General features: G+C 40.6%; 1 protein-coding gene and 1 long non-coding RNA gene across 2 annotated transcripts; one reads left to right on the top strand and one right to left on the bottom strand.

Annotated features, from left to right (window-relative positions):
- Positions 1–330: 330 nt before the first annotated feature.
- On the bottom strand, positions 331–26699 carry LOC144991870 (uncharacterized). Its single transcript, XR_013655529.1, has 3 exons — positions 25113–26699; positions 799–851; positions 331–668 (listed from the first exon to the last, which is right to left on the bottom strand). It is a non-coding gene; the product is annotated as an uncharacterized LOC144991870 (long non-coding RNA).
- LOC144991990 (uncharacterized) lies at positions 8345–11189 on the top strand. The gene has a single exon (XM_078946456.1). The coding sequence runs from the start codon at positions 8616–8618 to the stop codon at positions 11187–11189; it is 2574 nt and encodes an 857-aa protein (XP_078802582.1). The 5' UTR covers positions 8345–8615.
- Positions 26700–27811: the final 1112 nt, after the last annotated feature.

The following is a 27811-nucleotide window of genomic DNA, read 5'->3' as shown; positions in this document are numbered from 1 at the left end:
AGCAGAAGACCACACTAGGTGCCATTCCTGTCAGCTAAGAACAGGAAACTAAGGCTCAAATTCACACAGGTTTACCAAAACTGGACAATAGAGGATTGGAAAAACATTGTTGGATCTGATGAGTCTCCATTTCTGCTGGGACTGGTTTCTTGAGCATGATGATTCATTGGACTCAAATGGTTTACACAGTCACCAGATCTGAACCCAATAGATCATCTTTGGGATGCGGTGGAACGGGGGATTGGCATCATTGATGTTCAGCCTGTCATGTTTACGAGGAACAAAAACAGACCCAGTTGCTGGAACCCGGAAAGACCACTGACACAAGGATAGATGTAGTCATACATTTATTGTCCAGGAGAAGAGACAGTCACTCTGGAAGGTGATCTGTGGCAGATAGAGGGATCTGCGAAGATCTCTTGGGATGATGGAAGAGCCTGAGTCCCAGTGGATGAGGGAGTGGCAACTGGACGAGGTCCAAGACGGTAAGTAAGCAATCTGTTTCCGTAGCGATGCATGGTTTACGCATGGTGAACCGAGGGAGCTTGTCTCGGAGGGTGGAGGAGGCGATTGCGTGGAGTCGTGGCATGGCTGGGGGTCGAGGGCCCAGGCGTAACTAGTCTGTCAGTAGATGGCTGGACCCAGGTCGGCGCTCGTAGTGTTTGATCCTGTTGACAAGGAGGCAGACGTAACTATATGAGAGGACGTGGAGCAAGGCATAACATAAGTACGTAGCAAGAGAACATAAACTGAACCATTGAGGGCAAATGAACTGCATATTAATACTGGAGAAGGTACCACTTAAGAAGTCTGGAGAGGTGAGGAGGAGAGTGCCAACAGCTGGGTCCAATCTGGGGAGGAAAAACAGAAAAGGGAGGAGGGAAAAAGAGAACTTCCTGGAGATACCATGACAAAGCCGACAAATCTTCTTCAACTGGGCGGTGCTATCATGTTAATATGGACGAAACTCTCTGATGAATGTTTCCAGTGCCTTGTTGAATCTATGCCATGAAGGATTAAGGCAGTACTGAAGGCAAAAAGGTGTCCAACCCAGAACTAGCTCTGCGTTTCTATTAAAGTGTATGGTGAGTGTGTAATGTAACTATGTAAATGACTATACTCCTTTCAGAATACAATTGTTTCAACATGCAAAAGAAAGTTGTTTCTTTGTTTACATTTTTTTGTAAAAGAATAAAAAGAAACAGAATTTAAGTATTTTCCGCTGAAACTGCAGGAGAGGGAAATTGGACTACTTATCCACTTAAAAAAAATTAAGCCAAACTGAATGAAGCTTCACAGAAAAAGCATTTTCAGTGTTCAAAATAGGAATGAAACTGCTCATTATCATTACCTGCAGAGGCTTATGGTCTAAGATCTTTGTTTTTACAAAACAATCTTTAGATTGTTTTGTATTGAATCAGAGAACAAGAAAAATCTTGATCCAACTCTGAAAGGAGATTATTTTAAGGGTCTTCTTTCTAGTATTAAGAAAAATACTATCAATCGGCTGCAACTTGTTTAAAACTCGTATGAACGCCTTTTAACTAGAACCAGAAAGGAGCACATTACTCCAATTTTGAAATCTTTGCTTTGGCTCCCAGTCAGCTTCAGGATCAATTCCAATTTTCTTTCATCAGTTTATAAAAAGTTTAAATGGAACTGGCCCCTCACAGAGGGTCTGTCGGTGCAGGTTTAGTGGTGGTTGCAAAAGTCAGGAAAGAAAAACACAGCGAGGCCTAATTTCGGCCTCGCCTGTGGAACAGCCTGTATGTAATTTAATTTAATTTAATTATGTAAGTTGCTGGTACAACTTTTCAAAACCTTTCAAAACCCTCAAGCCGTCTGAGAAATTCTACAACACTGTCCAACAAAGTAAAACATAATGCACAATTTGAAAACATAATTCAGTCTTTGTTAGGTTCAGGAGAACTTTCAGCTGCTAAAGAGGTGAACCTTTCAGGAAAATATATAACTGTGAATCAAACAGGCACATGTAAAGGCGTCCTAATATGCCATTGAATTCAGTTCAGAACACTTTTGTGAAAACTGAAACTAAATTCTTTTTAAGAAATAACAGCTTTGTTGCTCCTTTGAAGGAATTGAAGATGCAGTCGGTTCTACAGAATGCCTCTTATCCTGCATATTGACATCTGGAGCCACTGAAACTATTCTGTAAAGTAAAATGCCTAACATGTGAAATAAGTCCACATCTCTCTGTATTCTCACACAATTATATATTTATTAAAATGACTAAATACATTTCTTGCTTTGCGAAAGTCTTGCTTCTTTTGAAAAGGTTCATTTGAAAAAATGGATTTTTGATGTGCAGACAGAATATCAACCACGTCCAACGCGAAATTCACACTAAAGTTTCACTAGGACAGAAATTGAACCTTTTAAAACACAGAACAAAAGGAAGAGGAAATAACAAAGAGCACCAAACGACTCTTTAATATTGTAGTCAGACCTTTTTCTGTGTGAGAGTTTCAAATGGACCTTGACTTTTGCAATTCTTTGAACCGAAAGGCCTGTTCCACGCAGCAGCATTGATAAAACTTGACTGGCATTGACTGGGAGACTCTCTCATTGGTCAAAGCCATGCCAGCTCCCAAGAATTTTCCTGAAAAAACATATTTTTAAATGTTTTTATGTGATAAGTGAAAGAGCACTGCTGTCCTCACTGTCACACCCCCTAAAGACTGAAACTGAACACCCCTCCACTCCATGTCTCCTTAAACTTATGCAGTCTGGCAGGTGGAATCTGACTCCGATAACAAAAACCACTCTGTCCTCACTCGGGAGGGGGCTGTGAGTCTCACCGAAACACCTCTGCTTCTTACTCGAAGGCCTCCCCCCGGCAGCATCACCTCCAACCACGCATCCACTGCCCCTACATGTGTTGACACAAAGCTTGCTGTCACGCAGCGCTCCCTGTGAACCTCAGCTCTGTCTCTCTGCCACTTCATCTTTTCCACTTGAATTAGCACAATTCCAGACTTGTTGCACCATGTCTCTCAATCCAGTCCCAGAAGAGCAGGAAGCTGTCCTGTTTGAGACAATATTTACTGAGCGCACCAGGGTTTTACCGTGCGTCTGCACAGCAATGGCAGCTTTCCACAGGTCTTGTTTAGATTAGACATTGTTCTAGTTTTCCAATGGGATTCAAAGTTAAGTTGCTCAAAGACTACAATGTGAGGAAAACGAAAGATTTTCCTTTTCCAGGAGACCCAACTCTGTAAAAGTTGTAACTTTTAACCAGTTTTTCCAGCAAAACCACCTTACCCATCAACCATTTGAGTCTTCCCATTTATGTTTTGTCATTACAAATGTTCACCATTGACATCAGATATGATTTACAGCAATATGGACAACCTTTTTAGCTTTTCTTCATGCAAACAAGGACAGAACTGATCAGCACAGCCCATTAAACACCCATAATCTAATAATTAAAAATGAAAAAAACACCTGCACATACATTTAAAGAGACAAATTTAACTATTTTTGCTTGGAATATATTTTTTAATATTGACTTTTGAATATCAACTTTATATCAAAAAGCATAATTTGAATTTGATTGTGACCCCACACATGCACGAATGCACGCAAAAATCACTTTTAAACATGACAACATGAGCTGGTGATAACAAACTAAAGCTAAGCTCCTAAATACCCTGAGATTAAATTACTAACAAAGCAGCTGAGTTGATTGTAAATTTAAATCTGGTGTGAAAAGAGGCAGAAGCAGAAAAACTTATAACCTCTACAAAACCATTAAAAAAAATCCCTAACTCTAAATGTGTCTTTAGTGGCTTTAATTCCAACATCATACATATATCAAAGATATTTTAATTTCCTTAGCATCCAAACAGAACGGTTTGAAGTAAGACTATACACCATCTCAGTTACATTTAACTTAGGACTTTCGTTTGCTAAAGTTTTACTCACAGATTTACTGAACATGACTTTTGCTTGAATCATTTTACTTAAAACAGTCAGTACTTAAAGTACAGCTTTAATTGGCTTTTTTTGTTTTGTTAGATTGCCATTAGTTCTTGCATACATGTTTTGTAAGATTTGTAAGATTTGAGGGATGTACAACAATTTACTTTAAAATACTGCTTAAAATCTTTACTTTTTTCTCAGATTTCTACCCATTTGTCTAGCTGTTTTAATAACTTTGACAACAAAAAGAAAAAAAAACAGGAGGCTAATAAATAAATTAAAAATATTGGGTGGTATTTCTTTGAAAAAGGGATTGAATATTTGTTAACATATGCTTGAAAATATCAGTATTTTGTCAAAATTGAGGATTGTCTTTCTGATTGATTCAGTACGTGATTAAAGACATGTTAATGTCAAAAAGCATAAAAGCAGCATGTTATTTTATGATCAGCCAATTAAATTTGTTTCAGTGTCTGGAATTCGCTGAATTTCTACTTTCATTTCCATTCTTAGTTTTCCTAATTAAACAAGTTTTACACATTCATTATTTCACTTTTGAGCAATTACTTTTTACATTGACTCTAGACAATTGCTTTTGAAATTCTTCTTATGTATATTTTTCTAAACAACACGAATCTCACTTGTTTTTATTTTTAACACATAAAATGCAGCTTTTTGAAGTCATAGAAAAAAGAAATGGAAGCACTGGTTGGTTGACAGCACTATGGAGTGCTTTGTATTAACCTTATAAAGTAATGAGATTATCAATCCGCGTTTTTAAAATTGGGAAAATCCAAGAAAAAAGCTTGACTTTAGCCAGCAGGGGAATTTGAACAGTTTTTGTTTAAAAATCAGTGTTTTTAAATCTGGTTTTAAGAAAATCTGCAAATTTTAAGAAAGCATTGGTGAAAAGTCAAAGTTGAAGGGCTTCATTTATAGTATAAATAAATCAAATAGAAGCATGTCATCTACATGACAATAAAAATATAATATTAAAAATTGATCAAAATCAGAGTACAGCCCTAAGAGACAGGGGCAGAGAATAGAACCCTGTGGCACCCCGCAGGATGGAGCAAAGCAAATTGCATTGGTTAAATTTAAAGCAGGTTTTTTCCTTTTTATAGGAACATAAGGAGAAAACATAGCTGCTGAAGTTAATGCTATATTTCTCAAATGCTTTAAAATTGTGCATGTAAAAATAAAATCTAAAGACATTGAAATTATTCTGGTTGTTGTTCACATCAGGTATAATGAACCAATAGGAAGTACTCCACATGTGTTAAGGTTACTCATCCAAACAAAGCAATACATTTTTAATCTGGGCTGAAGCCAAGATGATCTTTAAGAATCCTTGCATAATGCTTTCATACAGGAAGCAGCTGCCACCTACATTTTAAAAGACTTTCCATAAGAGGCTTCAGAAGGGAGGCAGAATGAAGGCAGCTTGTTCAGCCTCTCTCTTCTAACACCATTTCAGAAACACAGTCTAAGCTTCTGGGGAGAGACTAAACATTGGCAGCCTTTTCTACCCTATTTTCCAATTTCCCAATGTGCCGTTTTCATTGTAAATTCTTTGTTGATGTCTTGCATGTGGCATTTTTGCCTTTGATTTCACACCATTTTGCAAGTTGGGAGAAACACAGCATTCTCTGCGGCAATGATTCCTGGATAGGAGACACTGATTGTGGTGAAGAAGCATGGAAATAGTTCTACAAACAAAGCTGTATTTTTGTTCTGCCCCTCACTGAGAACATTCACTGTCAGGATGGGGCCAACAACCTCAGCTGTACAGTAAACACCATGAAGTTTAAGATGAACGTAATTGGGATGCTTTTATAGATCCACACCAATGAAAATCATGTTTCTGGTGTTTTAAACATGTTCTTGAGGATTTTTTTTTTACGATGGAGGACAGATAAAAAGGAAATCAAGCTTAAACTGCATTTCAGGGTATTTCCTTATTCAAATAGCTGTGAATCAAATCAACCAAATCAAAATGAATTTAGTTTTCCAGGTGGACCTTCTTTGCCGGTAGAGACAAACAATCATCAGTAAAACCAATAAAACTCAAATACACTATAAAATACAGGCAATATGTACTTAGAGCTGTGGAAAAAACAAAGTGAAAATTTTAAAAGTACAATGTGAAAAACATTGTAGTTGTTATGTAGCAAATATGCTGGGTGGGTCACAAGATCCCTGTTTCGCTTCACTCTGATGCATCCACTAATAGACGATTAGATCCACCTATATCTTTGTTTTCCTCGTCTAAACTGGCACCTAAATCAAAAACGGCATGGCTGGATAGTTTTATTTTTGCTTTCCATTTTTGTTGCAACCATAGTGTTACGTTGGAGGTGTGAGGGGCTGTAAGCTAGTGGGAGAGAGTGGAAAGGAAGAGTCTTAGCAATGGGGAGGGGAAGGTAGTGGTCCTACCCACAGGTCAGAAATGAATTTCTAAAGAACTCCTGTTGCTCTGCAGAAACCATGACCTAGAAAACAACACACGTTTATATTTTGGCTAAAAATGGCATAATTATCATATGAAGACCACCGGGTACTCTTTGAAGTAGATCAAAAGATAATCAGGGAGAGTCTTTAATAAAGATCTATTTGTGAGAATTTGAGCTACTTTTGTTTTTTTTGTTTTTGTTTGTTTTTCTGTGCATAAAATTCAATGCAATGTAAATTTGCAAGACGAAAGAAGATAAAGGGATTGAGGTGCGTGTAAAGTAAAAAATTCAGAAACCACAATCACCACAAATAGATTAATTCCTCCTGCTGATGAGGAAGATTATTTCATCAACTGCTCTTTCTACCATCAGCAATGTTTACAATCATGGGTCAACAACATAAAAACTTTGTCTTCCTCAATCAAATATTCATATACAGCCGCCATATTTGAATGAAACAACACTCAAAAACGGCAAGACGCAGTTTAAAGCAGGTGAATATCAAAGGTAAATGTATATAATTAAACTTAAAACATCACAGATGGAGAAAAAGAGAGCTTTGAACAGACCTTCCCTGATAGATTTATGGAAATACTTTTGTGCAGCTGCTTAAATCCAGACCGAGATCATGCTGAGATAATACAGAATCCACGTCATGTGTGGGTAGCAAAGGCATGATTCATGCTGTTAGGTGTGTCATCGAAAGGTTTAAGGGAAATGATAGGTCTTTGAAGAGCTCAGGCATCAAAGCATTCAGATGTTCAGCCTGTAAACTTGGTAAATATAGAAACTTACAAAAGACTGCGCTTGGTGAGCAGACACAAGATGAATTTTGTGAATCTTGCATGTTTCCATTTTCCAAAGCTTTGCTAGTTTTTAATGACTGCAGCGATTTCCTTTAATAACTTCATGTCAGGCTCCTGTCCCAGTGCTCAGTCACCACTGACAGGAGACGTTCGGGAGAAAAAAATGGAAAACATTTCTACCAATAACACAATTTATTCCATAAATGATACACCGTGAAATATGGCGCACCGGAGCCATCAAAACCAGGCTCCGGGGTGAAACTGCATGAGGAGGCATTATCAGGCTTGTCAGCACGGCCTGTCTAAAATAAATACCATTTGCATCTTTCTACTATTTATCATGTGTTGCATTATGCCTGCTGTCCTCTCTTGTTGCTGATTAAATTTCCATTAGGCATGCTTACTGGTTGTGCTGGGGAGGGAGCCCCTGATAAATTCTCTCTGGATGTGTTTGCTCTCATAGATTGTAGGTTGGGTAATGGCGTGGCAGCGCGTTTTTTATTTTATTTTTTGTCTTCCTGGAGGGTGGCGATGGTTTGTGTTTGTGTGTGTGTGGGGGGGGCACCTTGTCACAGCACGTCTTTCTACCGTCACATTTTTAGCTCCTCCGTCTTGGAGGCTGGCAGGATAAGAATGCAAAGGAGGAAGGACAGTGTGCAGGATTCAAGGGCTGGAACAGAAGAACGCTTCGGCTCAAACGAAAACATTTATTTGGAATTTGCGCATTAGGACGAGAACCAGCGCTTCAGGGTGCTCAGAGATTATCTTTGAGGACGTATGCAAGAACTAATGGCAAGCACACTGCAAGATGAAGATTAAAGCAGACTTATTCCTCTTTCCAATTTTCTGTCATGTAGAGAACGTTAGTGTTAGATGTCCATATCAAACGTGTCCAAAATGAATGTGAACATAATCCTGTGATCCAGAAGCTCAGGCAGCTTTGAAGATGGGGTTAACTGTGTGTTTTTTATTTTTTTAAACACATGAAAACATTTTTAACCGCAGACGTTTTCACATTTCCCTTTTTATCCTCTTTTATTTTATGTTTGGGACATTTTCAGTTGCTTAAGCTTTCATCAAAACTACCCTAACGGGTGGAAACAGGCTGTCTGTGGGCGAAAAATGAACAAAGACATGCGGGACATGGAGGTGGCCCTGACGAAATTTTAAGAGCACAAAGGGCTAAGTAAGTCTGTAGTCTTTTCCTTTGGGCCTGCTGTGGGCAAGAGGGTGTAACGAAAACCTATGTAAAAAGTAAAGACAAGTTAAGGTGAAACAGGTGAGACGCTGACATATCATATGAAACTGCAAGATATTAAGAGCCTCAAGTGAACTGCTTTTTTTAACCCTTGTGCTATCTTGGGAGGAACTGAGGAGGAGACGACGAGGGTGCAAAGCAGGAGCTAAACGACGGATGAAGAGGAGGCGATTTAAACCCTGCGTCCCCGCGATCATCACCGGGAACGTCAGATCCCTGCCTAATAAGATGGATGAACTGGGGGCTCTCGTACGGACCCAGCGGGAGTATCGAGAGGCCAGTGTCATGTGTTTCACTGAAACGTGGCTTCATGAACTGACACCGGACGCAAACGTGACGATCACGGGCTTCCATACAGTGCGAGCGGACCGAGACACCACCGCGAGCGGCAAGAAGAAAGGAGGGGGGCTTGCTTTACTCGTAAACAAAAGGTGGTGCAAACCGGAGCACATCCATGTCAAGGAACGTGTGTGCAATCCCGATGTGGAGCTCCTTGCCATCGGACTTCGCCCATACTACTTGCCAAGGGAATTTACAAACGTGATCGCCATCAACGTCTATATTCCTCCGACCGGCAAAGCAGACGCGGCCTGTGACGTCATCCACTCAGTCACTGCCAACCTGCATACTAAACACCCTGGTGCCTTCTTCTTCATCACAGGGGATTTTAACCATGCCTGCCTCTCCTCCACTCTTCCCACATTCCATCAATACATCCAGTGCACAACAAGGGACAAAAAGACTTTGGACTTACTGTATGCTAATGTCACCAACGCATACACATCCACTGCACTTCCCCCACTGGGCAAGTCTGACCACAACCTGGTCCTGCTCTCCCCATCATACATACCGGTGGTCAAACAGAAACAAGTCACTGTGAGGAATATTACAAAGTGGTCTGACGGTGCCACGGAAAGCCTGCAGGATGCCCTGGAAACCACAGACTGGTCTGTTCTGTATGAAAGTCATGGTGACGATCTGGATGGACTAACAGACTGTGTCTCGGACTACATCAAATTCTGCACGGAAAACTTCATCCCGTCCAAGAGGGTGCGATGTTACCCGAACAACAAACCCTGGGTTACACGTGAACTGAAGGCCCTTCTAAATGAAAAGAAAAGGGCCTTCATGGCTGGGGACCGCGTGGAGCTCACTAGAGTTCAGAAGGAGCTGAAACGCAGCCTGAAGGAGTGTAAAGACGCCTACGGAAGGAAGCTGGAGGAGAGACTACAGAGAAACCAGACCAGGGATGTGTGGAGTGGGATGAGAGCAATCACCGGCCTTCAGAGGAAGGGAAAACCTGCAGCCGAAGGAAATGTGGATCGAGCCAACGAGCTGAACAATTTCTTCAATAGGTTTGATTCCAGCTCCCCCTCCCCCAGCTGTCCCCTTACTCCTCTGCTGAGTGATCAACGGTCTTCCTCCCACCTTCCAGGGCCATTAACACATCAGCTTCCCCCACCTCCCTCCCCCAGCTGCCCTGCACGGCATTCAAACCAGTTTTTAAACAGGTCTGACACCAGCTCCCCCTCCCTCATCAATCCACCCATTTATCCTCTGAACGACCACTGGACACCTTCCACTCATCTTCCAGGGCCATCATCATCATCATCATTAGCACCTCTGAAATCCCCACCCCCCTCCCCACAGCTGACATCCTTCACAGACCCAAAAACAGGCTCCACCACCCCCTCCTCCCAAAATGGCCTTCTCATCACATCCACTCAGGTGAGGAGGGAGCTGGAGAGGCTCAACCAGCGTAAGGCTGCTGGACCTGATGGCATCAGTCCCCGGGTACTCAAAAACTGTTCCAGCCAGCTATGTGGTGTACTTCAGCATCTGTACAACCTGAGCCTTAACCTTCAGAGGATCCCAGTGCTGTGGAAGACTTCCTGCCTCGTCCCTGTGCCAAAGAAAAACCATCCAGAGTCGCCTAGTGACTACAGGCCTATAGCACTGACCTCCCATGTTATGAAGGTCATGGAGCGGCTGGTGCTGTCACATCTCAGACCCCTGGTGAGCCCTTTCCAAGACCCACTGCAGTTTGCATACCAACCCAAGGCGGGAGTGGAGGATGCACTGCTATACCTGCTGCAGAGAGCATACTCCTCCCTGGAAAAGCCTAACACCACAGTGAGGATCATGTTCTTTGATTTTTCTTCAGCCTTCAATACCATCCAGCCGAGACTGATGAGGGAGAAGTTAGAGAAGATGCAGGTGGATGCCCCCCTGGTCTCATGGATTGAGGACTACCTGACAGGCCGACCTCAGTTTGTGAGACTGCAGAGCTGTGTGTCTGAAACCCTGACAAGCAACACTGGAGCCCCTCAGGGAACCGTGCTGTCCCCCTTCCTATTCACCACATACACAGCTGACTTCCAGTACCACTCTGAGCTCTGCCACCTCCAGAAGTACTCTGATGACACAGCTGTAGTCGGGTGTGTGAAAGATGGATGGATGGATTTGAACAAACTCATTAGGAAAGCAGGGTCTGTCATTGGCCTCAAGCCTGCCAAGCTGGAAGAGGTGGTTGGGGACAGACTACTGGCCAAACTGGGGACCATCATGGACAATCCCTCCCATCCCCTCTTCAGGGAGGTGGACAACCTGAGAAGCAGTTTCAGTGGCAGGATCATACACCCTCGCTGTGCCAGAGAACGATACAGGAAGTCATTCCTGCCATCAGCCATTAGACTCCACAACTCATCTGGCAGACTCGGATGTACATGAAAATTCTAGTCACAGACTACACTTTTCAAATTGTATTTTACCCAATTTTTGTCCTGTTCTACTCTCTGTATTTTTTGTGTCTGTGTTTGTCTTTACCCCCCCCCCCCCCTTTTCCCCTTTTCCTTAGTGCTGCTACTGCAACTAAATTTCCCTTCGGGGATTAATAAAGTTCTTCTTGAATCTTGAATCTTGAATCTTAGATGACCCCACCCTTACATTGACTAGTTCTTCCTTCCATGACAAAGGTGGATAAAGGTGGAAAGATTTCATGTAATCCATGGACACCAGTGAAGATCACAAATCATTGAAGAAAAAAGGTTCAGTGCACTGTCTAGTGGGTCTAGATGACCCAACTCCCAATGTTAAAGTGCCTAGGATAGCACAAGGGTTAAAGGTCATGTCATATAGTCACTGCCTGCATGTTATGGATGAAAATTGGTCATGCCTGCATATAGGCGGAAATAAAGTTAGAAAAGTTGTGGTCTTTATGTGAAATTGTCACAGATGTATCACAAATTAATCACATTAAAACCACAGAAGGGATACGAATAAACCATGAAAAAAAAACATGTAAATCAGTATGGACCATGAACTGTGCATGATTATTGCACTGTTTACTTTCAATTCATTAAGGATTTGTGCATCAATTGCAAAATGTTTATGTGATATATGTGTGCCAAATCCCAGATATAAAGGTTATACATCGGCGGTACATGTGGGAAAAGTCCGTTAGACATATGTGGACACATGTGGAACAGTTATTGTAAGCCACAAATTTGTGTATGCATCTCGTAAACATCACGAATGATCGTGAAAGATTTATATAATAATTGCATATAAACTACGTTTACTATGGATAAACTGCATAGCTCTGAACCAAGCAGAATTTTTGAAGTGCTCAAAACCGAATTCAACTCCTTAAGATCACCAATAACTTAGCTGTGACTGCAAACTAGGTTATTACAGTTGTAATTACAGGGTTGGGATGTTGAGTTATTTCCTCTCTGGATGACCTATTGTATCCTATGCTAAAGCAAAAGCATCACGTCTTTGCTTTAGTGTAGAATTTACTCAATTGAGATCAAAGGTGACTTAGTTACACACCTAACCACGACTCTCCGGGTTATTTTACTCATCCTAACTTTCAGATGGTTTCCAAAATCCTCCCGACACCCTTTCTGCTCCAATGTACAGTACAGACCAAAAGTTTGGACACACCTTCTCATTCAAATAAATGGGAAGGTGTGTCCAAACTTTTGGTCTGTACTGTATATTCAAAAGGGTCCCTTTTCATCATCCAGTCCTTTAAACGAGGTCATCCAGAGTCTGATCACATGGACTGGTTTCTGTTTTTCTGATATGGTTCCGTTATTTCTGATGGTTCTGTCCAACCTGTCTGTAAAGCTGCTCTCTCCACCTTAGAATGACAGACTCGGATCATTTTGTTAGACTTAAACTTACTGTTACAAGTCAATGTAAATTAAACACTTAGGATAATCAAGTCAGTCTTTTTGTCCATTAAGTAACTTGAGATCTCATGATACTGAGCTGTCCAATGCCGAGAGACTGCAAACTCAAGAGAGGAACCCACCAAACAAGGAAAACGTAGACTGGATTTGAAAATATCAGTCACTTTTTTTTAGAAATAGAGATGACATGTTAAAGCACAGTACAGGTGCAAGAAGTGAGCAAAAACATTTCAGACCAATAGTCAAGCATGGTGGTAGAAAGCTCATGGTTTGAATTCTATTTGCCCATTTCCTTTCTCCAACATTAGTAATCTAACTTTTAGGTTTTAATGAATCCAAAGTTCTAAGAAAGTTTGAGAAGCACTCTTAAAAAGCCAGATTATAAATGTAAGAATGAAGTTGCAGTTATCTTTTCTTCTTCTTTTTTGCCCTATTAGCCCTAAGGATTGATTAGTGCGGGAAAGGAGGGGTGGACCGTGTGGCCCGCTGCCTCATTACTCTCGGTTTGCAGGTGTTCTAGATGCTTCAGTGCTCCTGCTGCCTTGGCAAAGAGAAGACAGAGGACAGAGACCAGAGCCACCTCGTTCATCTTGCACCCCATGATGGAGGTCACGCAGGAAAGCACTCTTGCTCAGAATAAGTCGCAGGAAGTGACAGATGGAGTTGCAGAGCGGGAGGGGATCAGCTTAGCCTCAAAGGTTTCATTTGTTTTTCATCTCAGGAAGGCTGCTGTGGGCACAGTCTTCATGACAGCACCCGCCAGGCTCGCTTTTTGGTTATGTAAGGCTCCCTGACTCTGAGAGTTTGAGCATTAGCACAGCTCAGTGTAACTGTAAAACGTGCGCTGCATGCATGTTCATTGCAGGGTCAGAACAGAGTGTTGCTTTTGGAGAATTAGAGGAGCTGCTGCAGCTGCGGGAATAAAAACAAAAAGGCTTTTGACAAAAATCTATCCTCAAAAATTCTCAGAGTATGCACACATGCTAAATGTATACAAAAGTAGATTTGAATGTTTAACTGTAAGTATGGTTCCATTTGTTACATGTTCAATAAACACCTTGGGTCATTGATGTAGTTTCAAAGCAGTTTGAACTGAAAAAAGCAAAATGAGCATTTAATTCCTAATATTACATTCATCACAGTTATGTTTAAATATACTTTTTTTTTAAATAACTGAATTAAAGGGTTATTCTTTAGAAATAGGATTCAAGAAATCGAAGGGGTTTACTCTCATATGCACAGTAATGAAAAGGGTTTCCCTGTACAATGAGATGCTTACTTTGCTGTCTGCTCGAATGTCAAAAGGTTAAATAAAATAAAATAAAGACAGGGTTCCAAAATATGTTAAAAAAAAAAACTTCTAATGAGTGTCATCTCTTTTGTTGCCTTTTACAGAATTAAAGGAGAATACTATGCTGATGAACATGCTTCATCAAACAGCGGATTAGCTTAGACTGAGGTCATTTATATATCATGATTTTGAATCTATTTATTAGTATGACTTGTCAAAAAAAATCATCGCAGATTTCTATTCATTTCTAAAAAGTCGACCTTTTTAATCCTTGTGGTATCTTAGATGACCTCACCCTTACATTGACTAGTTCTTCCTACCATGACAAAGGTGGATAAAGGTGGAAAGATTTCATGTAATCCATGGACACCAGTGAAGATCACAAATCATTGAAGAAAAAAGGTTCAGAGCACTGTCTAGTGGGTCTAGATGACCCAACTCACAATGTTAAAGTGCCTAGGATAGCACAAGGGTTAAAGGGCTGTTTGTGTATCCATTTTTAAAAGGATCAGGAAAAAATGTGTCAAAACAAAGTTTGGATTCTTGTCTTTTTTTTTCATTCTTCTTAGTTGAAACCAGAAGAAAAACAACAGCCACTTTTCCGTCCAGCTCGTCACAGCTGGCCTAATTGCTGTGACAGCGCAGAGATCCGTCTGAGCCACAGGTCTCATTATTCTGACTTTTATTTCACAAATATTCTGCAAATTCTTCCCAGACTTCAGCTTCTGTCACTTATATGTTCCATCTCTGAGCAGAGGAGTTCTGGATGATAAACTTCATCTCCTCACATTAACATATTCCCCTCCAGAGTCACAGAACCTGCACTGGCCTCAGTTGTCTCCTCAGGTGGAGGAGGGGTTATCATAGAGAAGAGGAAGAAGAAAAAAGAAGTTATCAGGCAGAGGACCTGCACAGACTCTGAGATGAGACAATGTGACCGTTCACATTGTTCAAGTCTCTTCAATTTAAACAGCAAATTGCTGCGCCGTGCCTTTCCTCCGCATTCTCTTTGGGCTTTAATTATTGGAACTCTTTAAAGTGTGTTGTGGAGTTCATCAGCGCTCTGTAACACTAAACACAGCGCTGCCAAGACGAAAAAGGAGTTGGCAGGTGTGTGTGTGGGGGGGGGGCAATTAGAGTGGAGAGCAGCTTCTCACTCCTCTATCTTCCCACAGGGGTTTTGTCCTCACATTCGGTTCCAGTCAATAATCCAGCTGCTGGATTGAACTGTATGTCATCATATCAGACTCCCCTTTGGAACTGACTGATTCTTTGAGGGGCTGACGGGGAAAGACGACTGAATGCTACAACCAGCTCAAACACTATTATTGTGGAATCATTTTGTCTTACAGCCATGGTTAAACAATACCAACTTCGTGGCCTCGTGGTAGAGTGTCCGCCCTGAGACTAGAAGGACATGAACTCAAATCGACAGTCGAGTAAAAGCGAAGACTTTAAAAATGGGACCCAAAGCCTCCCTGCTTGACAGTCAGCATTAAGAGGTTCAAGTGAGGGGGTTAAACCACCAAATAGGGAATCAATCAATCAATCAATCTTTATTTAACAATTTTCATACTTGGTAATGCAAAGTGCTACACACCAAGATAAAAATATAAAACAAGTAAATGAATAAAAAAATAGAACCACCCCTTTGCCCAGACCACCCCACCCCCACCCCCTGGAGACCCAGAGGGACAGGCTCCAACTGAGGAAGCACTGGAAATAAAATGATCCTTAAAGTACAAATAGTAATACAAGCAATGACTAATTAGACATTAAAAAAAGGGAAATAAAAATAATGAAATAAGCTAAAATCCCAGTTGAAAAGACAGTTAAACCTTTTCTTAACTTAGTCTCTATGGTCTTCACGTCCTATGGCAGACTGTTCCATAAACAATGGACAGAATGCTGAAAAGATGCCTCTCTCTAGGTTTTTTTTTAAAATTTATTTTACTCACAATGGCTTCAGAAAATAGTTTTTGTTTGATTTAGCAAATTGGAGTTTAGGTTTGAAAAGTGTGCCTTTGGCTTTTTTAGGTTTCTATCCCACCGTAATAACAAACACTAGAATTAATATTCTTGAGAAGGTGCCAGATCACTTGTAAGATCAGATCATGTCTGATCTGGCTCAGAGTCACTGATACCCATGATCCTCCTGGTTTCAGGTTAGAGGAACCCCTCTGACCAACGTGTGAAAGTGCTTACAGTTGCTGTAATTCACTAACAGAGCTCACTAAATCCACTTTCCACTGGAGAATTATCAAGGGCAACATTTCAAACATTCATTATTTCTTATGGGAGCCCACACACTGATGCTGTCTTGTCAGCATTCCAGATGAAACCCTTCTCCTATATATTTACCCCCTTTATGTTTTTCTATGCCTCTAAGGATTCTTTATTTATATAAAACTTTAGTGTAAAGTGCAAATCCAGTTTCATTTTAACCGGAGCACAAAGAGAAAGCAAAAACTTTGTAATTTACCTCCTCGTTGACCTACCCACGTCCAGATGATTGTTTCGTACACTTAAAGCTGCATACATCACTGTTCACAGGTTTGAAAAAAAAAAAACAATTCTCTGTATTGCTAAACCATAAAAGCAGCATGGCAGTGCTCTCTAAAACGCAGCAGCGCTCAGCTCACACCAGCACTCATTCCAGGACACATACCAGGGCTTTTGAGGATTAAAGGGCTCAGATTAATCAGAGATGTAAGGGATAACCTCATATCCCGCCTCCTTGAGCTTCAGTTACAGTGGAGTGTGTGAATCTCTGGGACAACAAAATAAGTGTTCAGCTAACAACAAAATGTACACAGGTTTTTTTTTTCACTCACATATTTCACTTAAATCTATAATTCTCATAACTCATTCCCATCTATTCTCTAGTCTGTTGCTGACAAATTTTTGTTTGGATTCTAAATGTTTGTGACATAGAAAGCATCACTTCAAGTGAAACTAAAAATATATGAGAGAAAATATCTGCCAGTGAAAGTACTCAAAGCCGTTCCTTTAAAACATAAAATGAAAGTTCATTAATGCTGTGGGGTTATTTGACAGTCATCAATTCTGCAAGTTGCCCCTCTTACAAAGACAGCAGAGGTCTGTAATGTTCATACACCTTCGAGAGACAGAACATAAAACAAGAATCCACAAAATCTCATTGTATGTTTTTTAAAGAATTTATTTGTATAATGTTGCAGGAAATAAGTATTTGGTTAATAACAAAAGTTCACTTCATTACTTTGTAATGTAACCCTGGTTGGTAATGACAGATGTCAAATGTTTCCTGTTGGATCCACAGCAGGTTTACAGTGTATCTGCTATTTTGGTCCATTCCTCCATGCAGCTCTTCTCAAGAGCTGTGATGTTTCAGAGCTGTTGCTGGGCAACCCAGACTTTCAACTGTTCAACAGATTCTCTATTGATTTGAGGTTTGGAGATTCACTAAGCCACCGTAAAACTTTGAAATGCTTTTTCACAAGGACTCCTTAGCTGCCCAGGTGATGTGTTTGAGATCATTGTCCTACTGGAGGATCTGGCCAAGTTTCATCCTAAATACTCTCTCTTTGCCAAAAATCTCACAATTCATCCTTTCCTCCATGCAGATCAGTCGTCCTGTCATTTTTGTAGAAATGCTGCCTCAAACCATGATCTTTCTACCCCAATGCTTCACAGTGGGCATGATAGGAAATAAGATGTGACTCATCCTTTTTCCCCCTTCAAACATGGCAAGTGGTGTTTAGACCAAGAAGTTCAATTTTAATTTCGTCTGACCATGACATTCTTGTAATCCTCCTTTGGATCCTTCAGATGGAGAACTACAAACGGGTCTAGACTTATAGCTGGTAGAAGCAGGGGGACTTTTGAAGCACTGCGGGATTTAAAACTATGTAGTGATGCATGTAGATACAGTAATACCCAGCTCTCTTCAGTTCATTGACTCTAGTTACCCCACGTAGTTCTGGGTTGTATCCTCACTGTTCTCAAGATCATTTCTCCCGTACCAGGGGGGATCTGGCATGAAGCACCATCTGGAGGTAGATTGTCAGTGATTTGGAATGTATTCTATCATAATTAGTTTTGTTGACATGTGAAGATTTTTGGAACCAACATGTTTGTGGCATTTGGGTGTGTGTGTGGACAGGCCCCCCCCTAATAGACTTGTACATCTGAACCTCACTGTAATTATTATAACCATCCAGCAACTTGTTGCTTTATGCTGCTTCATGGTGTTACCCCCCCCCCCCCCCATAATCACCCTCCTACCCCTTCCTCTCTTACATCTCTCCCTCTTCTTACCTCCTTTCCTTTTCAGTCCAGTCCAACACAAATGGGGTTTATTCAGACAGACCTCTGGTTTGTCAGAAGATTCATAACCCCTGTTGTTAAAGTAAAATATTTCCAACACAAGAGGCTTTCAGCTCTCATCTGTTGGACAGAACAAGTTAAAAAAAAAAAAAAAAACCTTGCTCAAATTCCGCTTTTAAAACTTATTTTAAGTAATTATGTTCAGGAGATAAGATGTACTAATTACATTTGGTGTTTTAAAAACAAACACAATTATTAATCAAAAAAGATGAGCAAGACTATTAAATTAAATCTAGAAATCTGTTCTTTTAAATGACATTTTCATGCATCATTGTTGTCAGTTTTTGTCATTTTAGGATTCAGAAACCAATTAAATTCACAAAAAATAAAATGGAAGCAAATTTTATTTTATAGTTTTTTCTTTGACAGAACTCACTTTGACCTCAAAATTTTTCTCTTTATTACAGTTCTTTAGCGACTCTCAGATTTTCCTCCTGTGGCTTTTGTAGATATGAATTATTCAAATGAATCGACAGCTCGGCAGAAGCTTTTTAGAGGCAATGAGAGCTGCTTGTCTGAACATCGTTTGAGAAGTCCGAGTATCGATAAAGCTTAGAACTCTAAATCACATAATCATACATGATGATGATTATGATAAAAACAGATTTCAGCTGACATCGTTCTTGTCTAATAATGGATGAAAAGCTGCAACCACGAGTTTAAATTCAGTTAAGAGAAAAAAATGTTCCCCTTATTTTTAGTGTGATTCCACCTGCATGAAATCACCAACTTAAATTGAAACCCACAAATCACAATCCTAAGGAAGCAACAGTGTGATCTGCGTCCCAGACAAAAATTTTGTTAAATGTGCAAATGAACACCTGAACTACAGAGGAAGTGTTGTCTGAGAGGAGAGTGTGACCAACTCCACACTGGGAGGAGAAAGCCATTGTGAAAAAAGCAGATTTCAGTTTGCAGCTGCACATGTTAAACTCTTTATTTTGGAAACACGCTTTTGTCATGCAATTAAACAACTATTTTAAAGTCTGGAGAAAAGAAAAGGAAGAACAAAACCCCAGAAAGCCATGGTTACTATAAAGCACAGAGGTGGAAGAATCATGCTGTGGGGCTGCTTTGCGGCAAAATAAGGTAAAACTAGATGGTAACAAAGGATGACTAAGATTTACTTCAAACTAGTTTCACAGTGGAGGTTTTGGAGTGATCCTAAAAACCTGAAATTGCTCAGAAATTGTGCATTAGATCAGTGTTCCCCAACCTTTTTCGGACCGGACCGGTATGACGTCACACAAACTTTCACGGACCGGTCTTTCAAATATAGGCAGATGATTATTGTAGCATTACTAGGATGATGGAGGATCAATATTATATACACACATATATATATATATATATATATATATATATATATATATATATATATGTGTGTAAAAAAAAAAAAAAAAAAAAATCGCCCCTCTCACCCTCCGTGGGTGGTTTCTCCTACGCAGTATCTTAGCTGTCTTAGCACTGCGCTTTTCTGGACTGAGAGGTCTGAGGTCTTTCCAGGTATCTGTTGTAGCCACTCCTCCAGCTTGGGGGTTACTGCCCCAAGTGCTCCAATTACCACAGGCACCACTGTCACCTTCACCTTTCCAGGCTTTCTACAGTTCTTCTCTCTGAGTCCCTGGTATTTCTCCAGTTTCTCATGTTCCATCTTCCTGATGTTCCCATCGCTTGGCACTGCCACATCCACCTCAACAGCTTTCCTCTGTTCTTTATCCACCACTACAATGTCTGGTTGGTTCGCCATTACCATCCTATCAGTCTGGATCTGGAAGTCCCACAGGATCTTTGCCTTCTCATTCTCTACCACCTTCGGAGGTGTTTCCCATTTTGACCTTGGGGTTTCCAGTCCATATTCTGCACACATGTTCCTGTATATTAGTCCAGCCACTTGATTGTGGCGTTCCATGTATGCTTTCCCTGCCAGCATCTTACACCCTGCAGTTATGTGCTGGATTGTTTCAGGCGCTTCTTTGCACAGCCTACACCTTGGGTCTTGTCTGGTGTGGTAGATCTAAGCCTCTATCGCTCTGGTGCTCAGGGCTTGTTCCTGAGGTGCCATGATGAGTGCTTCGGTGCTGTCCTGTAGGCCAGCCCTTTCTAGCCATTGGTAGGACTTCTTGATATCAGCCACTTCAGTTATGGTCCTGTGGTACATCCCATGCATGGGTTTCTCCCCCCATGAGGATCTGTCCTCCAGCACTGTATCCTCTGTTCTCCATTGCCTGAGACATTCATTGAGCACACTGTCAGTTGGGGCCTTGAGCTTGATGTATTCATGGATCTTGGATGTTTCATCCTGGATAGTGGCTTCTACGCTCACTAGTCCTCTGCCTCCTTCCTTGCGGCTAGCATACAATCTCAGGGTGCTGGATTTGGGATGGAACCCTCCATGCATGGTGAGGAACTTTCGTGTTTTAACATCCGTGGTCTGTATTTCTTCCTTTGGCCATCTTATTATTCCTGCAGGGTATCTGATAACTGGCAGTGCGTAGCTGTTTATTGCCCGGGTCTTATTTTTGCCATTGAGCTGGCTTCTCAGGACTTGCCTTACTCGTTGGAGGTATTTAGCTGTTGCAGCTTTCCTTGTTGCCTGCTCCAGGTTGCCATTTGCCTGCGGAATTCCAAGGTACTTGTAACTGTCCTCAATGTCTGCTATTGTTCCTTCTGGGAGTGAGACCCCCCCTGTGTGGACTACCTTGCCTCTCTTTGTCACCATCCGGCTGCATTTCTCGAGCCCGAATGACATCCCAATGTCAGTACTGTAGATCCTGGTAGTGTGGATCAGGGAGTCAATGTCACACTCGCTCTTAGCATATAGCTTGATGTCATCCATTTAGAGGAGGTGACTGATGTTGGCCCCATTTCTGAGTCGGTATCCATAGCCAGTCTTGGTGATTATTTGACTGAGGGGGTTGAGACCTATGCAGAACAGCAGTGGGGACAGAGCATCACCTTGGTACATCCCACATTTGATGGACACTTGTGCAAGTGGCTTCCCATTGGCTTCAAGGGTGGTTTTCCACAGCTTTCTTTGAGTTTCCTATGAAGGCTCTTAGATATATATATATATATATAAGGCTCTTATATATATATATATATATATATATATATATATATATATATATATATATATATATATATATATATATATATATATATATATATATATATATATATATATATATATATAATATACTATTAAGAAATGTTTGTTTATTAGTTACATGTTTTTGTACATTGTTGTTTAGTGATGATTAAAAACTACACAGTAAGATCACACAAAAATACTTTAGTATTAACATATATGAGGCGTTTTATTACAAAGACAGAAAGCAGCGACTATCGTATGTCATGCTCTGCTGTAAACGGTGCAATGCAGGGAGCGTGGCATTTCCAAGCGCTGCTGGCTCCGTACAAAGCGCCTGCCACGGGAAAAACCCCGCTTCCATAATGAGCTCGTATTTATCGGGCGAGAACCGCAAAGCTGGTAGCAGAAGGACACACGGGGCGGCTTCAATAAACACTCCGCTTGTCCGGAGTGGTTTTATCCCAGGGACTTGAAGCGCTGCAGTCAGAAAGCGACTTTCTGATGACAGACAGAATTTGCGCTCAGTGAATTTAAACACGCCTGTGCAGTGACGTAGAAGATGTCTGATTGGCCGTTCTGCATGTCAATCTAGTCCCGTACTTCTCTGTGAGGATTTTGATTGGCTGGTGGATTGTTTAGAACAGGGGTCGGCAACCCATGGCTCCGGAGCCACAGGTGGCTCTTTCATCCTTCTGTTGTGGCTCCCTGTGACTTTGGAAAATAAAGAGTATTTTATAAAAATTAAATTTTATTTTAGTTTGTTCATTTTTCATGGCATTTCAAAGGCGCTGCTGGCTCCATACGAAGCGCGTGCCACGTAAAAAACAGCTTAATAATGAGCTCGTATTTATCCGGCGAGAACTGCAGAGCTGATAGCAGGAGGACACACGCGGGGCGGCTTCAATAAACACTCCGCTTGTCCGGAGTGGTCATCTGCCGGGAACTTGACGCGCGGCGGGGCAGAGAGCAACTTTCTGATGACAGAGCGTTTGAACTTAGTGTTTTTAAACACGCATGTGCATTGATGTATGTTTCAGAGCAGGGGTGCTCATTACGTCGATCACGATCGACCGGTTGATCTTCAAGGACATAAGGGTAGATCGCGGGACAGAGAAGATTAAAAAAAAAAAGAAAAAAAAAAGTACTTCTTAAAAGTCCACCAGCCAATCAAAATCCTCACCGAAAAGTACGTGACTTGATTGACATGTAGAATGACCAATCGCACATCCTTTGACACATACGTCACTGCAGACGCTTTTTTAAATTCACTGAGCGCAAACTCTCTGTCATCAGAAAGTCTCTTTCTGCCCCGCTGCACATCATGTCCCCGGCAGAAGACCACTCCTGACAACCGGAGTGTTTATTAAAGCCGCCCCGCATTTCTCCTCCTGCTATCAGCTCTGCAGTTCTCGGCCGATAAATGCGAGCTTGTTGAGGAAGCTGCGCGCTTCGTACGGAGCCAGCAGCGCCAAATGCCTCATTATATGCCACGCTCCCCGCATTGCACCGTTTACAGCAGAGCATCACATACGATGGTTGCTGCTTTCTGTCTTTGTAATAAAACGACTCATCTGTTAATACAAAAGTATCTTTGAGTAATCTTACTGTGTAGTTTTTAATCATCATTACATAAACAATAATGTTCAAATAAACATGTAACTAATAAACACGACGATTGAAAGAAAGAAGTACTTTTTAAAAAAAAATCTTTTCTGGCCCGCAATCTATGCTCATTTGATTTTGATTTTTGACTTTATTGATTCATTTCAAGCATTGTAGTCAAAGCAATAAAGAATTTACACATATTTATCAAACTCATTACAGAAATGATGAAATGCGTAGATTAAAAAGACAGAAAATAAAACAAAACAAAAACCTCACTTGAATCACATTTTCTTAATTAAATACAGTGATCATTAACTAAGTATAAGTAGAGTTTGATTTATTGCTTGAAAAGAAGTGGGAAGAAGCAAGCTTATATAATCCCACCCCTAATGAGTTCATTCATTTGATAGTTTTACAGTGTTTTAAATCCGGTTCTGATCAGATAGATTCTCTTCAAGAAACAAAATCCAGTGCCTAGAAATGATTGATGATCTTCACAAAACATTCATTCATGATTTCAGTAAACAGTAACGGTACCGATATGTAATAATCATTGATTATCATTAGAACACATGATAACATCAAACTAGTAATTATTGCTACACATTGCAGATCAAGTTAACAAAATCAATAGCTTATTGATTGTAATTAAAACCTTTCAGTAATCCTTATTGCACATTACAATGTAATAGTCAGTGGTTGTAATTAAAAGAGCTTTGATTATTTCACCACAATCAAGTTCACACATGTATTTGGAATTATTCAAACACCTGTTGATCCTTAACTCCTCTTATCTTCATATCCTGAAATCAGAGTTTCTTTATACATTTTCTTGAATATTTGAATATTTGAACATTTTTTGAGCTCATTACTTAACCCGTTCCAAAGTTTAGTGCCACACACCGACTCACAGAAACTTTTCTTTGTGGTTCTTATCAATTTGATCTTGAACTTCCTACATCCACTAAGTCTGTAGCCTCCTTCATTTTCTAGGAACTGTTTTTGGATATTGAATGGTAACGATTCAGTAACGATTCAACTGTATAAAAGTTGCGCAGTGTAAAAAATCCACAAGGTCATGCAGTTTTAAAAGTCTAGATTAATAAAATAAATTGTTTGTATTATCAAGCTATCCGGCTTTATGTACAATTCTGACGGCTCGTTTTTGAAGTAGAAAGAGAGGATGTAGTGAGCTCTTGTAATTATTCCCCCAAATTTCTATACAGTAGGTGAAATATGGTAATATTAAGGAGCAGTACAAAAAAATATCTACTGTTGTATCCTAATATATGTTTAGGGAGAGCTGAAAGCCAAATACTTAAATACACTGGGGTTCCTGCAGCTAAATGGAAATAAGGGACACTATGGAGAACCCCTCCCTAGAAACAGGCAGAAGGAGGATCAACGACGTACCAACGACTCTCAAAGGACATAAAAACATGAAGGGAGCAGTCCCTGCAATCCTCCTCAAGATAGGAAACATGAATAAGGGGAGGACCAGCAACCAACCATGGGAACAGGATGTGTGATGAAGAGTGGTTCAATTCAATTCAATTCAATCCAATTTTATTTGTATAGCCCAAAATCACAACAACAGTCGTCTCGATGGGCTTCGAAGTGAAACATGAACTCAAAAGGATCGTGAAAACAAAGAGTGCAATAGGAAAATACTAAAATGAACTAACAAACTGACTAAGCTATACTGGCATCCCTGCCCTCAGACCCCCCTTCGCGGTAAGGAAAAACTCCCAAAAAAACGGATTCGGGAAAAACGAAGAAACCTCAGGGGTGCCCACATGAAGGAGGGATCCTCCCTCAGGACGGACAGGCGATTTACCAGAACTCAAAGAGAAGAATTTACTTATCTAAATCTACAACTACATATATAAAAGTCCAGCAGACGAGCTTCATCCAGCCGTGGTTGTGGGGACAGTCAAAGGCGGGAGTCGAGCCGGAGTGGTCCTGGCAAACCTCCTCAAGAAGGTAAACGATGGGCTCCTATGTGTTTCCCTCCAGAACAGAAGCATGGATGTGGCGTAACTCATTTGATGTGGCATGGCATGGGATGATGTGGAACTAAGAGGCAAAAACCTTACCAAAAACTTTCCTGATGGCTCCTGGGTGGTCATGTCATACTGTCAGGAACTGGTAGTGTAGGACCCAAAATGCAGGAGACCAAGCTCGGTGTCAGAAACCTAAACATTTATAAAAAAAAAATAAAAAATTTGGAACGTGACAAAACCAAGGGGACAAAACAGACGACCTGATCACGAAGACCTGAAAACCAGACAGTTAAAAACCCTGGGGGGTCATTAACACACATCAGGATAGCTGTGGTCTGACTGACAACAGAAGATGATGAAAACTAAGGAAACATCACGAAAATCCAAGTGCAGAATTCTCACAAAACTTCACCTAACAAGGATTTAGGCTTCTCACTGCTGAAGGAAAGAAAGAGGAAAAGGCAAACAAATGGAAGTAGAAAAAAAATTTGTAAGTTATTATCAAATGTTGGGATTAAAAAGAAAATGTTTTGGTTGAAAAGTGTTAGTTTGTGTTGGAATATAGGAACTTTTTTGAGGTCCAGTAACTGTATTTTAGGTGCAGTACAGTCTGGACTTTAAATAGGTCATAGCCTCAATTCTTTCGTTTTTCTCTTCTTCGGTGCTGTGCCCCATATCATTGTCTCGGTGCATGACCTGATTTTAACTAAGCTGTCAGCTGTCAGAAGGATGGCTTCACTTTTGCCTCTGGAAAGCTCTGGTCTACAGAGGAGTTCATCATCATCTCCACGGCAAAGTGCCAATCGTCTGCTCACCTCTGTGCTGCAGAAAAAGGGTGTTGCTTCTGGGCACCACCACGCGGAAGATCTCCAGCATCTCCTCATCACATAATTGACTGGAAAACTTTTAGACTGTCACATTCATGAATACAGAACTGGGATCCATCCTCACTGCAGGGCCGGTCCAGACAATTCTTCTGGAACAGAAGAATGTTCCAGAAAAAACTTGTAGCTGTAATGCAGAAGCTACAGCCGTTGGCCACAAGAACCACTCTGCTCCATTCCGATCCAGACCACTAGATCCATGTAAATCTTTGTTTTCCTCGTCTGAGCTGGAATCTTGTGGCCTTTCTTCATGATAGAGGACATATATTTGGAAAATTAAGCTTAAAATTGAATTTCTTAGTACTTCTTTATTCAGATGGTTGTACATTTGGAGCAGACTAACAAATGCAATTAAAAAAAGATTGCATTTGTTATGTAGAAAATAGACTGGGCGAGCTCCATTCTGATCGACTTGCAGACAAATTGATCGATTAACACTTTCGTTTTCCTCGTCCAAGCAGGCATCGGGCTAAAAACTGTATGGTTGGATCCAATATTGCTAGCCATATCTTTTTAACGTTAGCTTACTGTTGTGAGGGGCTCTAAGCTGGCGCGAGTGTAAACAAGGGATCATGGGAAAAAAGCAGAGGCTAATTCCTAGTCAACAGTTCCAGCCACAACTCAGAGATGTGTTTCTGATAAACCTCTTGCCACTCTGCAGAAACTATGTCCTAGAAAACCACAGGCCCTTTGATTTGGTCTAAAAACAACATTTTTATAATTAAAAGACCACTTGAACACTTTCAAAATAGATCAAAAGATGATCGGAGTGGGAACTTGAAGAGAATTCAACTCAATTAAAAAATAAATAAATAAATATATATATATATATATATATATATATATATATATATATATATATATATATATATATATATATATATTAAGGGTCCTTTTCTGTACATAAAATCTTTCAGAAATAACAAATAAATGATTAAAAACTTAAATAATTCAAGTTTCTAATTTACCTTTAACCATTAAAAATATTTTTAAAAGAATTGTAAAAATGAAAAGGAAGCCAGGAAAAGTTGAACCTCTGAGGAGAGGATGTTGTCTTGGTGTTGATCGTAGGAGGAGGTTGCGTCCAGGCTTTGGTTGGAAGACGCTCCTCAGGTCTTGATTCAGTCGTCAGCGTCACAGAGAGAGGCGCTTCAGATAGCGAGCTTTCAAACACAAGCATTATCTCAGGCTCTGCATCGCTGGCTGGCAACTTATTTTCCAGCTGACTGGAAATAATGAGAGACAGGTTGACAAATGCTTGATGCACCCGCTTTTCTGAATGGCGTGCCCCTGCCTTACACTTTAGCAGCTTTTGTTTTTAGATAGTGAAGAACTGGGAGCGTCGCCATCATTTACTCCTTGTGTTCATACTGGATGATGTGAGAAATTTAGAATAAAAGAGGCCTATAGATTTTATTTTTTGTGTCTTTATTCTCCTTAAACTTTAAAGTAAGACTTTTGCACAGATAGGATATGGTGAATTTTTCTAGTTATTTGTTATTATTCTTCCTGGCTTTGACAGGAAGGATGGCTTCTGCAAGCAAAACAACAAGCATATCTACCAAGCTGAACCCACTCTTTTTTTCTTTATCCTGACAGCTCAGTATGCTGCTCAGGAACGTGGGATCGTGACTGCAGGAGCCAGGCAGCCCCTGGTGTTTAGCATTATAGAACCCCCCCATTTTAAACTGGAAAAGGAAGAGTTTCATTAACCACAAGGTCAGGCGGAATTCTTTTTCTCTCTTTAGAGAAACTACAGAGTTAATCATCTCATAAGAGCATGAATATGTGAATCTTAGAGGAAGACCTGCAGAAATCTGTCAATTGATGGTCTAAAAAATATAAAAATAAACAACCTCTTCATGCAAGAAGAAAACAAACTGTTGTATGGCGTCGCAGAGCAGAGCT

The sequence above is a fragment of the Oryzias latipes genome, chromosome 4 (assembly GCF_053564925.1).
Source record: "Oryzias latipes strain Hd-rR chromosome 4, Olatipes_Hd-rR_3.1".
NCBI lineage: Eukaryota > Metazoa > Chordata > Actinopteri > Beloniformes > Adrianichthyidae > Oryzias > Oryzias latipes.
The sequence above is the reverse complement of the archived record's forward strand: the minus strand, read 5'-3'. Positions and strand labels throughout refer to the sequence as shown.

Bases quoted from the DNA above. Each gene is read 5' to 3' on its own strand.
- LOC144991990 (XM_078946456.1), top strand. From the start codon at position 8,616: ATGAAGAGGAGGCGATTTAAACCCTGCGTCCCCGCGATCATCACCGGG.